Consider the following 13,751-nt stretch of genomic DNA (forward strand, 5'->3'; position numbering starts at 1 on the left):
GCAGCCAGTGTAGTATAGTGAAAGTGAGTTATTGTTGTGCTTTGTGGCTGTGCGATCTTCCTCCATCTGTTGCTGGGGTCCCAATGAGACTGGGAGTGAGAGATCCCAAGAGATCTACCTGCTGTTCCTTGGCCATGAAGAAGGCAAATGACCCTTCAGAGCCTTGGAATGAAAAAGAAAGAGCTGGTTCATGTCTCACCGCTGAACAGAGCACATGCCCCATAGGAGAACAGCAGGGCTTCTTGTTCCAGCACCAAAAGCTATACGGAGAAAACCTAGTCATAAGTGGTGCCCTGAATGAATTATGCCATAAAGCAGTGGCCAGCTAAAGTGCAGCCAGAGTTCTGCAGTGTGGCCTGTAGCCCTTTTCATATGGAATTGTGCAGCCTGTGGAGCCCTTAGGTACCAGCCTGCACCATGCCTGAGTCAAAATGGAGCACTGCAGGCTGGAACTGCTGGGCTTTATGGGCTGCACATCAGTGCCAGCCTGCAGTGCTTTATCTCCGCTGAAGCGGTTTGCTGGTGTTGAGAGCGCTGCAGGCTGGTACTTGTCTCCATGAGCTTCCCAGCTATATGAAATGGGAGGGCTTCTGTAATATGGTCAGTTAATTCAAATCCCTTGTGGCCCTTGTCAACAAAAAGCTGGCATTCCTCTGCTGTGAAGCAAGAGTGCGTGCTTGCAAAGCCTTCGCTACCCAGATGGAGCACAGACACACCCTAGCACATCACGGTGGGTACCATTGTTTAGGCTGATGCAGAGCTCTGCTGTTTAGCTTCTGCAGTTGGCTTCTGAAATCTCATGCTCTTTCTCTTTTAACCTTGCAGAAAAACGGGAGAACGTCATGTTTGTGCTACCACTACATGGAGGTCACCTGGGCTTTTTTGAGGGGGCTGTACTCTTTCCTGAACCCCTCACTTGGATGGATAAGCTTGTGGTGCAGTACACCAATGCCATCTGCCAGTGGGAGAGGAATAAGTCTCAGTGCTCAGATACAGAGCAAGCAGCGTCTGGCCAGGAGTAACTGCCCCAAAGACTCTCTCCAATTTGCTTCACTATATTTCCCTCTTCTGGAACTCTGAATTCCCTCACCTGCTGTTTCAGGTTTCATCCTCTTTGTGACATCCTGGGACTGGGGGTTGGCCACAATGTTTTCTTCTGAAATGGAGCTACAACAGAGGGCAATAACTGGTTTTGAGCATATTTGTGTCTCTTTATGGGTTTGCAGTGCACTGCTGCATTTGAAGAACTGGCTTGCTGCTTTGAGTTGCTGGTTAGGGCTTGCTGCAGGATTCTCATACTAATGTGATGGCCTACTTAGAAAGTAGAAGTCCCAGTGCTGCTGACCATCCAGTTATTCTTCCACTGGCCAAGACTCTTCACGGAGTTACAGAACTTGTTTAGCTGTGGATGAGTTGTGCTGGGAGTTCAGTTCCCTTGTCTGGTCATATCTCTCCTAACACTGGGAGAACCCTGTATCAATCCATAGAAACCAGCAGTTCAGTCTGTAAGCCACTGGGATGTGGCTTGCAGAAAGAGTGAAACCTTGGAGTGACAAGTAGAGTTTCAGCCTTGCACCATCTGACAAGGGCCTCTTGCTTTTTCTGGCAGTGCCCATACCAGGATTCAGCTGGGTTAGAAAACGCTGAGCAACTTGTCAGAGCGTCAGCTGTCTCAAGGGTGGTGGTGCATTCTGCTGCTCCTGCATTTTTTTTCCGCTGGGCCTCTGTGTATAGATGAGTTTCACGTTGGTCATTCTGTTGGATTTCCTGCTATGTAAACGCTCTCACATCAAGACAAAACAGATAGCCTTCTTGTGATACTTGCCTTTTTTTAATGTAAAGAGTTTTATTTTGTCACTGTATTTTTGTGTTTTAACCTAGGCCTTTTTGAAACGGGTTCTGGTAAACGCATTGGAACCACTGATTATCAGTCTATGGGGTATATCCAATTTGTGTGAGAGTATTTCACAGAGAATGAATACACCCTTTCTTAAGGAGTGTCGGGGGGGATGGGAACGGACGGACATGTCAATATCGATTCTTGCTTCTTCTCTCCCCTTCTTGTATGTGCCAGGGTAGAATGTTCCAAAATCTCTCCCCTGAACTTTCAAAGCAATGAACGGTTTTGTTTTTCAGCCACATGACTTGCCTTGGAGTTGACGGGAACTGGATGTCTCTACCCCTGCGTAGCTTAAATGTTTATCTCTGTATGACTAACTGCCTCCACAGTTATTAGGATCTGGTAAGGCTGTCTATGTCCAGCTGGGCATTAGAGCCATTCTGGCTCGTTAAGTCTTTTCCCCACCCAGGATATCCAAGATCAGCTTCAGTTAATGCACAAGGTGAAGTGTGGCAATTTGAAAATCACTTGCATACCTCCCTCATCTAGGGGCTGATACTGTACTGTTGCCCAGAGGCTCTTTTAAGATAAACACCCTAGAAGAAAAGCTCCCCCATGACAATCAAGGACCTTAATATAAAAATAGAAACAGTCTGTCGAGACAGTGGAACTTTGTGGTCAAACTTTGCTTTACTTTCAGTTCCGTCAATATCATCATCTCATTACTCTGTCCTTGTAACTCCTTTCATCATCCATTTACTTCATCTCTGTTCCTGTCACACTTCCCACACCAATTAGCACTTTATTGCTTTAGCCCTGGTTTTGCATTCTAGGCACTTTAGTTGAAGCTTAAGGGTAAAACACCCTGTTGAATCTCAGTCCTGTAACACTAGTGGAATAAGCTTCCTGGGCCACATGATCTCTGAACTTCAGTAGATTGGAGAGATTTTTGTTTAATAAAGCAATAATTAATTACTGTAGCAAAGGTGCATTATCATATCAGGAAACAAACTCCTTCGGTTTGCCTTAGGCCAGTTGCCTTGGCCTGTTTTAACAAACTGTGGTAACCTGTGCAGTGTCTTGTTTAGAGAGAGAATTCAGGTTCTGCTGTTATAGAAGTAGAAGAAATGACCAAGCAAAGCCTTGGCAAGATTTGGCCACGCTTGTGGCTGGCTTAAAGGACGTTTCAGCACATCAGTTAGCAAGGGCATCCTTGGTTGGCGTTTGTGTCTGTCTTTGTGCTCATCCTCTTGTCCATATCTCATCCACAGATCACCAGAATAATCATACAGGGCATTCCGACTTTGGCTCTGTTCTCGCTGAAGTGGCGGTTGGTATAAATAATTCATAGGACATAACTTAGAAAATCTCCCACTCTTTTAGAAGTTGAATGTAAGCCGCTCTTATTGATACACATTGGCATAGATACATGATATAAATGTGTGGGGATGTGGCTCTTTATTTACAGAGGGTTTGAACTTCAGAAGTGCTTAAACTCTATAGCCAGCTCTGCAATTGCTGTTCGTAAGTCACCGGCTATCCAAGAGACCAGACCGCCCTTCCCACAGTAAGGAATTCCCTCTACAGATCATTCATTCCTCCAAACCCAGCTTAGCTGCAAGTAGGAGTCATCGTCACTCCCAGGGGAACAGAAGTTGTCCTTAGCACCCGTCAAACTGTTAAGGCTTCAACGAGCAGGCAAAACCCAGGTGACAGGTTGATGTATTTGAAGCAAGAAATGGTTTTGCTGTTTCCCAAATAGTTGCTTTTTAAACAAAAAGAACCTCAATTGTTTTCTCTAATAAAATAATTATGAACTCTCCCCCTTTCCAGTGTAGCTGAGCCCTGGGTTTTCCGCCGGGCTAAACTAAGCCCAGTTTTGTAACTTTTCCAACTGTTCTGTAAATGAGTTGCGTGGCCCTTGTTTGCAGGGTGTCAGTTCTCTAAAAGGAAGTGCTGAAGGCGTCCTTCCCCGGTGGTGGCTTGTAACCGTTTGCTAACAAATCAAAGGGATCGTTGCTTTGCAGAGGCTTGTTTTGGGTGTTCAATGTCTTTGGCAGCTCTTTAGCTGCTGAGCTCAGGGATTCCATTACCATACACCGAAGTGTTGTAGAACCTGCCTGAAGGGGAGCGCTGTCTCCTGGGATTCAGTGAGGGAGGCTTCGACTTGGAAAGGCTTTTAGTAAGGTGATGGCATTTTGGTCTCCTGGTTCCTAGGGCGTGAGGAAGAATGGTGTTGTCTTCATCTCTTCAAACACAGGGATATCGTCTAGTGTAACTAACTGATCTTATTGGGGCAGGTGACTGGTCAGTCAGTGACTTCTGTTCTTGCTGAGTACTAAACATAACTCCTCCCACAATGAGAAGAGCACCTGGGGGAATTCCCAAACTGGTGGGAGTTGCTGCTTGTCCAGTCAAACTGGGCAGACAGGCAGAGATTCTGCTGTTGGAGAAACCCAAAGGAAGCAGATTTCACTGGGAAAATTCCAGTTCTTTCTTTCACCGTTGTTGGCAGCTGAACTCTGCCACCCCCTCTTCCTTTGTGAGCTCATCCTACCTGCAGCGATCCCAAAAGAGGGACACCACATTTCTGTAGAAAGTAAAGCCCCTCCCAGGGTTAGACTGGATGGGACTGTGGAAGACTTAAGGCAACTGTTCATGATCAGCATCCATTCCTCTTCAGAGATAGCACCAGGCAAGAACTTTTCCCTGTACTGCTGCCTATAGAGATTTCCATAGCACTTACTTTCTCACTGCTTCTCTATCTGCCCATATGCAGTCTGAGACTTCAGGAGCACTTAGCACCCCAGACATTCTGGAGCAATCACTTGGGGGGGGGGAGGGAGGTGGACCTAAGTCTTGGCACTCTTGCCACAAGAGTTCTTGCACTTTCAGGTGAGCTGTCTATATTTTGTAAAGTACTTGAAGTAGTTGTGCTTGTGTCTGGAGTATGATAAAGGAGGTGTGGAAGTTAGCTAGTCTAGTTTTGGGAGACAGGGAAGGAGTTGCTTAAGGCTTTTACCATGGGCTTTAAGGGTCTCCTTTGAGTTTTGAGACTTAAGTTCATCCCAACAAGATTTTTGTAGCTAGAAATGTTAAATTAAAAACTCCCTCACCAGTGTGACTTGCTATGGCTTTGAATGCATGAGTCAGGGACCAGTGGTGTAAAATCTTAAGAGCTTCCCAGTCTGACTGGAAGCCATATCTTGCAGATCATTTCTTCTGCCTTTCTTCTAGTTAAAAATCTGCTGCACTACATAATTCTGTATTGAGACTTCTGGAGAGGGGACTTCTGTATTGAACCCTATAGCTGGAGGAGACAGTGCACACTGCCATAAGAGGGTCTGCCATTGTACATCGATCCTAATTTGCTGTCCCCCATGCTCTATGCTAGCAGTGGTAGTGTGATATGGGCATATGCGTGCCAGGGACCATATTGAGATCATCCTCATAATAGCATATGACCTAGGTCAGGTTTGAGCTCTTACCTTTAGAGGTGAAAGTCATGTGTTCATTCCAGGCCTATAGAGACTTTTTCTCTTCCACAACAAGCGCCTTCCAAAACGACCACACTAGCCATAGCAAGCATCCAAAGTGAAAGCCTCTGAAATAGCCTGATAATGCAAATGGAACAGTGCAGCTCTTCTCTTTAGATCTGCTGTGAGAGATGGGAGCTAACAAGTGGATTTTCTGTATTGATGGTTTCAGATTGAGGAATGGAGGTAGAATGGAATAAAATTCACTAGGGCTCAGTTAACTAGCACTTAGTACCATAAATTTATGCATCCCGTCATTGGATATCATCGGCACTTAGAAACAAACCACCAGAAAGGGTCTCTCCCAGTCAGGTTGCAGCCAATTATCTCTGAACGCTTAGACTGGTCCAGTCTTTCTTCCACTGCTACCAGGGTGTCTGCAGAGATTTGAACTTTGCAGGTGAGCAGCTGGGACCTGCTCTGAGACTAGAGCATGATGAACTTTACATCAGACCTCCCAGAATCTTTACTAGCCAGTTTCTAACATTCTCCTTTTGAAGCACTTGACAGGGTTGCCAGATGAGTCTGATCCTGTTGCAGTTGCACTGTGAAGGCACCTGAAACTCTCTGCAGTCTCCTCCTCAGCACTTCTTGACACTGATTCTTGTTTATCGAGAAGTATTTGTTTTGGATTGTGAGCATTAAGTTAAACCATAGAGTACTGATGTCTCTCAGAACTTGACTTTAGCCAGCTACTTTTTCTTCATCCATCCTAGTTCTGTCAAGCTTCGTAGAGGACAACCCTTCAGACACCTAGTGCCTTGCCCTTCATTCCTTCCCACTTCCTTCTCAACATAGCTGCAGTTCTGCTGCTTGTCACTCTTTGTTCTCATGCAGAAAGCAAACACCTGACTTCCCTTCTTTGGAGTCAAAGCTAAAACCAGCCTGGCTACGGGGGAAATGTCGCTGGACGACAGGTGTGTACTGAGCTAGGGAAGGACCTTGGGTTTGGGCAGCCTAAAACTAGCTATAGTTTATGTTTTAAGGCTTAAGTTATAACTAAATAAGCAGTAGGTTATTTTACAATTGACTTCTCCTGCCTATAGAAGTAGGGGCCGACTCACAGCTATTGACTAAAACATAAACATGTTTCCTTTCTAAAATCCAGAAGATCCCACGTTCTAATGAGCTAGCTCCCTCAGTCCACTAGCTTGTTGGCCCGGTAGAGTACAGCAGGAGATGGGCTGTCTCCTTATCCGATACATCAGGAGTGGCATTTGGGGGGTTTATTGCCAAATGTAGTGACACTGATCACTGGGGAGCAATGCAAGGAACCTCCTGGAAATGTTATGCCTATCTAGGGTTTATTGGTGGTTGTAAAACTCCTTTACAAGAAGCTTAGAAAGGGACCCAGCCTTGTGTTAGTGGGTGGTGTATGGACAGCTGTGACACTAGCCAATCAGAAGGCTGTATGCGTACATTGCTTCTGTCTTGAGTCAGACACCATGTGTCCTTCCATTGGCAGCTCTGGGTGTTTGGGTGGCGTGCAGTAGCCATAGTGACTCAGAATAGCAATGTTTACTGCAGGGGGTCCAAATTCTAGGCAGAAAGCAAATTGCTCTTGGTATGAGTACTCTGTTTTTTACAAGGCTATTCAGAACAGAGGTTAGGGTACACCAAACAACCTACAAAGGGGTGCCTTGTAGTGATGCTGGGATCCAGGCCCCCTCTTCTGCAAGACATGCTCCCACTGCTGTGTCCACTCTGTCTCCATCTGGACTTGTTTTCTTCTTACTCTGCTGCTTTTGGCTGAGGGGGCTGAGGCGTGGTGGCACCAGAGCTGAGATCAAATTATCAGTTAATCATCTGGGTTGGGTTGGAACTGTTGTGTTATCAAGAACTGTACTGTAGTTCATTCGAACACTTGTATCCTTTTTAAAATTTGTTTGCTGGTTAAATCCAAGGGCACAATCGCTGTATTAAAGGGCAGCATTTACCGCACTGGGGCTGTAAGAGGAGACAACCTTTTCCAAACAGATCTAATGTCTCCTTCAAGAAGAGTCCCACTCTGCTTCCTCTGAGCATAGGCTTGTTTTCCCTTCTCACTGCTAACTTCAAGCAGCCTGGTTAGTTCTAACCCTCTTGGGGAGCATCCAGGTCTCTGAGTCCCATAGTTGGCTGTATAAGTAGGGGCATATACAGCTGTTGCTTTTATGTGACTGGCAAGCTTTTGCAGTGGTTGTCTTGTCATGCAGAGAACATAGCTATGATCAGAGGAGGCAGCACATCATATCAGAGTGATCAGTAGAAGCACGTTTTACCAGAGTGCTAAAACTGGTGGCAGCTGCCAACTGGGAGTCCTAAGAAATATGGCTGATGGGCCAGATTTAGTTCAAAAATGACTATTCGGTCCAAGTGACGTTCTCCCAAAACAACTGTTCAGCGATTTGTCTCTAGCCCCAGGTGTTGGTTCACTACAAACCTGTGTTTCTCTTCATTAAGAAAGCACAATTTTTCAAGAAAAGCCCTATCCCTTTCTCCTAGGTGTCCCCAAGCAGAAGGGGGTATTCCCTTCAGGAAGCCAGATCTGTACCTGTGTACTCTGATTTCTGCCAATGCAGCTGCCTTAGTGGAGTGGGTTGAGTGTCACTTTCTTGATGTCTTTGAACTCTCGCTGTTCAACCAAAATTAAAAAAAAAAAAAAAAATGATGGGAAATTCTGCTTCTGATTGGATTCTCTGGAATCATCACTTCCACATTCCTGATCCTTTTAACTTTAAATGCTGCCCGGAAAAGGTTGCGTTCGTATACTGAGACCTGCCCCCAGCTGCCAGGTTCTGAGTCAGATTCTCGGGAGCTGCCAGCTCCTGGGGAGAAGATTTGCAACTAGCAATGCAATTTTTCTATATCTGCTGACGTTTACCTTTTAAAAAAGTTATACAATGTGTCCTTGATTATTTTTTCTTGTGTGTTAATTTTTTTTGGTCTTTATTCTGTGTGATGTTAATTGAGGTCATTGCAAAACAATGTAATTTTGTTATCTTTGATTCAATTGAATTTCTTTACTTAAAAAATAAAATAAAGGACTCTCTGAGTTCAGGTCTTTGTGTGGTAGCTGCGTATGTAAAAGTTGCTCTTTATTAATGGGTTCATCTCTCCTGAATTGGTTTTCCTCTGTGTTGGGAGACCCAGCAGCAATAACGTCCGCCCATGAAATGGTGTAAAGTTAAGGGCTTTTCTGAAAGGGGTTTCATCTTGCTCAAGATGATAGCCATAGCCTAAGGGCTCTTTGGAAATCCACCATTAAATAATGAGATGTGGAGAGTGGAGTCAAGTGCTTTGGAGTAGGGCAGAATCCTGTCTCTCCTTAATGTGAATGTTAAAATCTGTGAGCTGGAACACTTCAGACAGTCTTCAAGATAAGTATCAGATCCACAGATGCCTCGATTCTGTTCTAAAATATTACTTTCCTTCCTCTCCCCGCACCTCTCAGGAGGTCTCTGGTGTTCATGGAAATTCTAAATTTCTTTACAAAACTCTGAATTCCAGACTGATCCGTGCTCTAGGGTACCACCCTTCTTACCTTGCCATACGGAAATGACTATATTGGAGCAGACCAGCAGTCTGCCTAATCAGATATCCGGTTTCTAACAGCAGCCAGTGGTAGAATTCCAACAATGGCTGGTTTCATTAAGTAGCTGGGGTGGGGGGCAGTTTGTTCCTACACGTTCCTGTTGGTTTGTTGGCTTATGCCCTGATTCGAGCCTCTGATCATTTTTTGCTGCCCATCTCCGTACCTTTTCCTGCTGAATTTTGAGATGAGGTGACCAGAACAAAATACAGAATTGCAGAGGGAGATAATGATTTCATGCACTGCCACTGCTCTGGGGGGGAAGTACCTTGTCCTGGGAAGTTGTCATGTGGGATTTCATTAGAGACTGATGCATGAAGTGAGTGGTGAATTTGGGAACTCTGGCCATGGGGAAGGTGGTATCTATCACACCATGTTCCTCTCAAACTGCAAAGCTAGTCCAGAGCAAAGGGCTTGGCTCAGGTCTGAAGAAGCTGCAGTACAGAGAAAGCTCCTGCTGCGAGGTGGCAGTGCTCTGACATCCTGCCACATGAAAGGGATTGCAGGCAGACAAACTCAGGTAGGTCAATAGTCCTGCCTACTGAACGGCCCTGGGCCGCTGTCTCTCTACAGCCAAGCAGCCCTGCTGAGAGTTAGAACCCCTCATTCAAAAGCTGTTACTTGCACCCTCATCCCTATCAGTCTGTTGGAGCGCACCCTGATTCTGCTCCTTATGCTGTGTAGTCCCCTTCTCCTTCCCCTAGTGTGTCAGATGCTCCTCAGAAGAGCACTGCTACCCAGCTTAGATCTGCCTCCACTGGGGCAGCTGAGGTACAGATGTGGCACCAGCCCACCTGCCCTCTTATTCTGCTTGAAATTATTCCAGGCAGTAGATAAGGCCATTGGTACCTCGCCCACCCACAGAGAAGCTATCTGCCTAATATCAAAGATTCCAGTTTCTCACACATGACTGACTCCTGGATTAGGCTGTGCCCACCTTGGAGTCAGGGCAAGTGCCCTCCACCTTGTCTGGCAACTGAACACTGGCCCAGGCACCCTCGTCCCAATCGGTCTTCTGGAGCTTAGCATTGGCAGTACTTTAGCACACTCTTCTGGCTATATGGTCCTGCTTCTTCTTTGCCAGTCTGCAGACTCAGCCACTGGGCATTCCCAGTGGTCCCTGCCTCTGATACAGTACAATGCCCCTCTCACTGCACAGTCTCTTCCCACTGGCCACTGCCATGACTTGCATAACCTGGCCTAAGCTGCCTTCAGCCACTTGATATCCTGCCCTTGGGCATGTTGCCCTTGTCCCACCTACCAGGGACATACATGCACTACTCATCTGTCCTGTGCAACCTGACCAGCCCACACCTACATCTATCCAGGACATAGCACTGGAGTGGGGCTTGGAGGGCAGTATAGACTAGTGCAGGGGTAGGCAACCTATGGCACGCGTGCCGAAGGCAGCACACAAGCTGATTTTCAGTGGCACTCACCTGCCCGGGTCCTGGCCACCAGTCCGGGGGGCTCTGCATTTTAATTTAATTTTAAATGAAGCTTCTTAAACATTTTAAAACCCTTATTTACTTTACATACAACAATAGTTTAGTTATATATTCTAGACTTATAGAAAGAGACCTTCTAAAAACGTTAACATGTATGACTGGCACGTGAAACCTTAAATGAGAGTGAATAAATGAAGACTCGGCACACCACTTCTGAAAGGTTGCCGACCCCTGGACTAGTGTCTCCTTGGAAAGCTTAGAATTCATAGGGCCTGGCTTTCCAGAAGTACTCTCAGCTCCCTCTGCACCATGAAAAGCTATGCCTAAAACATGAAATAATCCTGTGTTAATCCCCACATGCTCCATAAGGGGAAATTCTGTGTGCTCTATCGGCCAAAGCTGTCCTGCCTGGAAGGAACAACACATCTTAAGCTGTGGCTGGGAGTGTTCTGCTGCTGGATGCTGCAGTCCTGCCCTGGTAGTATACCATGTATCTGTTCTCCTTGGTGTGTCAAGTTCTGGTTAATGTATGTATCTTGCTGGGTCATCTTTTGCCCAGTTTATTCTGTATCCCCTTTCCGTGTTCTCCTGCCTGCTCCTTCCCCCCCACTCGGAGGATGGCTGGGAGTTTCTTTGTGGAGAGAAGACGGTTTGGAAAGAGTAGGCAGGAGCGGTGAATGAGTCCCTACATGGCTGCTGCCTTCTACGCCATCCAAAAATGTGAATGTTGGCACATCAACCCCTTTCCTTCAGCTTGGAACCACGCTAGCTCCTCTCAGACCAGACGGCGGGGCTGCTGGCTCTTAAATCAGCCTGTCTGAAAGTGGCGAAGAGAGAGCGAGAAGGCAGAGGTGTCTTAACTTGTTAGGTGCTGGAAATAAATCCAGTCTCCTAATCGCTACGGTAGCCTGAATGTTTGGGAAACGACACCTCTGAAGAGTTAACCACCTGTTGGCTGAGCCTCGTGTATAGCAAAGCACTGCCAAAACCAGCCCGAGCCCCCTTCATTTGTTGGCACAAAATGCCTTCCTGTGTTTCCTTCACTCAGACCAAGGTGGCTAGTTGATCCTGTTTCCTTTCCCCTGCAATAGGCTGCTGGCTGTGCAGCAGGTCTCCAAAGTGTCTTGCGGGGTGTGTAAGTGACAGGTGGGGTGGGGAAGTGCCCTCATTGCCTGCCTCTTGACTAGGCTTTAGATGCCCCCTTGTACAATGAATTGTATTGGGCCAGAAGAGGGGTGTTGTGACCTCTATCGAGTGAGAACCTCTCAACTCTCCAACAAAATTGCTCTCGCTGACTGTGTCTGCTACAGCTCAAATCCTTTCCTGCTTTGGGCAGAGCTCCTCTGAGAGCAATGCATTGACCAGTCGGATTCCAGTGCCTGGCTTAATCCCAGCCCCCATGGGATTGTTTCCCTTTGCTGCGCTGAGGCTTCCGAGGTCATCTAGTCATTCAGCTGAAAGGAGATGTGAACAGCCTTAGTCAACTTCCCAAATGCTGCAGGGCGAGAGGCCTTGAAATGGGGGCTGCGTCCTAGCTAAGAGCCAAAGGACCTGCTACCTTCAGGCTGTTGAATCCTCTGCCGATGGGCACGTTATGAGCTCTGTACCTGCTTTGTGGGGAAGCCCCTCCCCGCCCCCTGCAAGGGGCCCATGTTGCAGTATCACTGGCTTGTGCTCTGCCACAGGTTGCTGACTGTATGACCATGTGGCACAATATCCTTGAGATTGCTGCAGATACTAATCCCCACAATGAACTGGTTGATGCAAATTGAAAGGGGAGTAGTGGCGTCTCACCTGCCTGCTCCTGGCCGCCCCAGCAGAGTTTTGGGTTGTACTAAACCCTAGCAGGAGTGATCCTGTAATGCAAACTGGGTCTCGGTAAAATAACACAGAACCAAGTCATTGACCATTGCCCCATCACCCCCTGATCCTGCGGCAGGGCTGGAGCTTGCATGCACTGATGTGCAGGGAGAACGGGTGCTGTTGCTGGGGAAGGCTGATGTAGCCCCAGCCCTCGCTAGTCAGACAGGCCCCATCCTCCCTGCAGCTTCAGAGCAGACATCCTGTTTGGTTTGAGTCTGAGCCAGTGCCCTGATGAATGCACCCCTTGTCGGCATCCTCCATCTCCAACCATTTCAGATGGGCCCCTGCTATTTTACTTTGCAAATTAAGGGTACTGGTGTGTAGCTGGAGAGCTGAGAATTTGGGGGGGGGGGGAAGGAGAGAGGGATGGGGCTACAGCCGCAGCTTAACTGGTCGAGGGTGACTATGAAGTCTTGGGACAGAGGGAAATTAGCTTTTCTCCAAGCCACGAGTCTCTCTGGGCTCCTCTTGTGCCTGTTGCCTGGAGGCCAATGCAGTCAAAGGGCCCCTGATTAAGACTCTTAGTAGTCTGCTGTCCTCCCGGAGTGAGCTCATTTAATGGGATCCAGTCTGGGCTGCTTTGCTTTATAAAACAAGCCTAACAGCATCCCTTCCTTTGGCTCAAACTACCCTGGGCTGAGGGTGGAAGAGACAGCACCACCCCCCTTCTTGCCCCCTCCAAATAGTTGCTTCCCTCCTTCGATCAGGGAATAAGCCAGCACCTGCGGGGAGGGGGTCACCCCTCAGTTGCTCTTTACCCAGCCTCAGCCACTTCCTGACTTGCACAGATCCTTGCTCTGCTGCAATGCTGGGAGGAGAGAGGCATCCTCAGAGGGTGAAGCTCATTGCTTTCCAGCCTGACCTGTATTTAACGCCCATGCTTTGCTGACATTGCTGCTCTATGGAGTGGGGAGCCCTCAGGGCCACTGAGTGCAGTATCACTAGCCTTAACCGTGCAGCCACCACCTGCTTTGGAGATGCTGTTCCACCGCCTGCCTCACCCAACATGCCCTGGGGCAGAGGGAGGAAGCCCCTCTCCCCAGGTCCTGCTAGGCCTTTTGTGTTTGCACGTAGCCCAAGCCAAGCTTTTCGTGCTAGAGAAAGGGGCTGGGCGTTCCCAGCATGGACAGCAGCCAGGAGGGAGCCTGACCCTTGAGGAAGGGAAAATAGGGAGCTCGGGCTCCAGGGCACATTCCGGCCTTGGCCTCTCCAGGGAGAAGGGCTGTCAGCATCACGGGTGGGGGGGGGCTAACATCAAGGACCTTCCACTGGCTGTTCCTGATGCAGCTTGTGTCCCTTCTGCTCCACCAGCTCCCCTGGCATCGTTGGAGGAAGGTGCACTGTGATCTGCATCCTCTCCTTCTGGGCACAACCTTTCATCAACCCTCAGAAACGCCAGTGCATCTAGCCTCTTCCTGGCCATCAATGACAGCCCATTGGCCCATTTATGTGCAGTCCCTGACCCTCCAATGCAAAGGGACCCAAAGCATCCC

General features: G+C 47.8%; 1 protein-coding gene across 3 annotated transcripts in view; it reads left to right on the plus strand.

Annotated features, from left to right (window-relative positions):
- The window catches only part of ABHD2 (abhydrolase domain containing 2, acylglycerol lipase), a 65,570-nt gene extending 57,155 nt beyond the window's left edge, over positions 1 to 8,415 (plus strand). For all 3 annotated transcript variants that reach the window (XM_054042839.1, XM_054042840.1, XM_054042841.1), the window contains one exon: positions 826 to 8,415. In XM_054042839.1, coding sequence (XP_053898814.1) covers positions 826 to 1,022 — 197 coding nt within the window. In that variant the 3' untranslated portion in view covers positions 1,023 to 8,415. The remainder of the gene's footprint in view (positions 1 to 825) is intronic.
- Positions 8,416 to 13,751: the final 5,336 nt, after the last annotated feature.

The sequence above is a fragment of the Malaclemys terrapin genome, chromosome 10 (genome assembly GCF_027887155.1).
Source record: "Malaclemys terrapin pileata isolate rMalTer1 chromosome 10, rMalTer1.hap1, whole genome shotgun sequence".
Taxonomy (NCBI): Eukaryota; Metazoa; Chordata; order Testudines; family Emydidae; genus Malaclemys; species Malaclemys terrapin.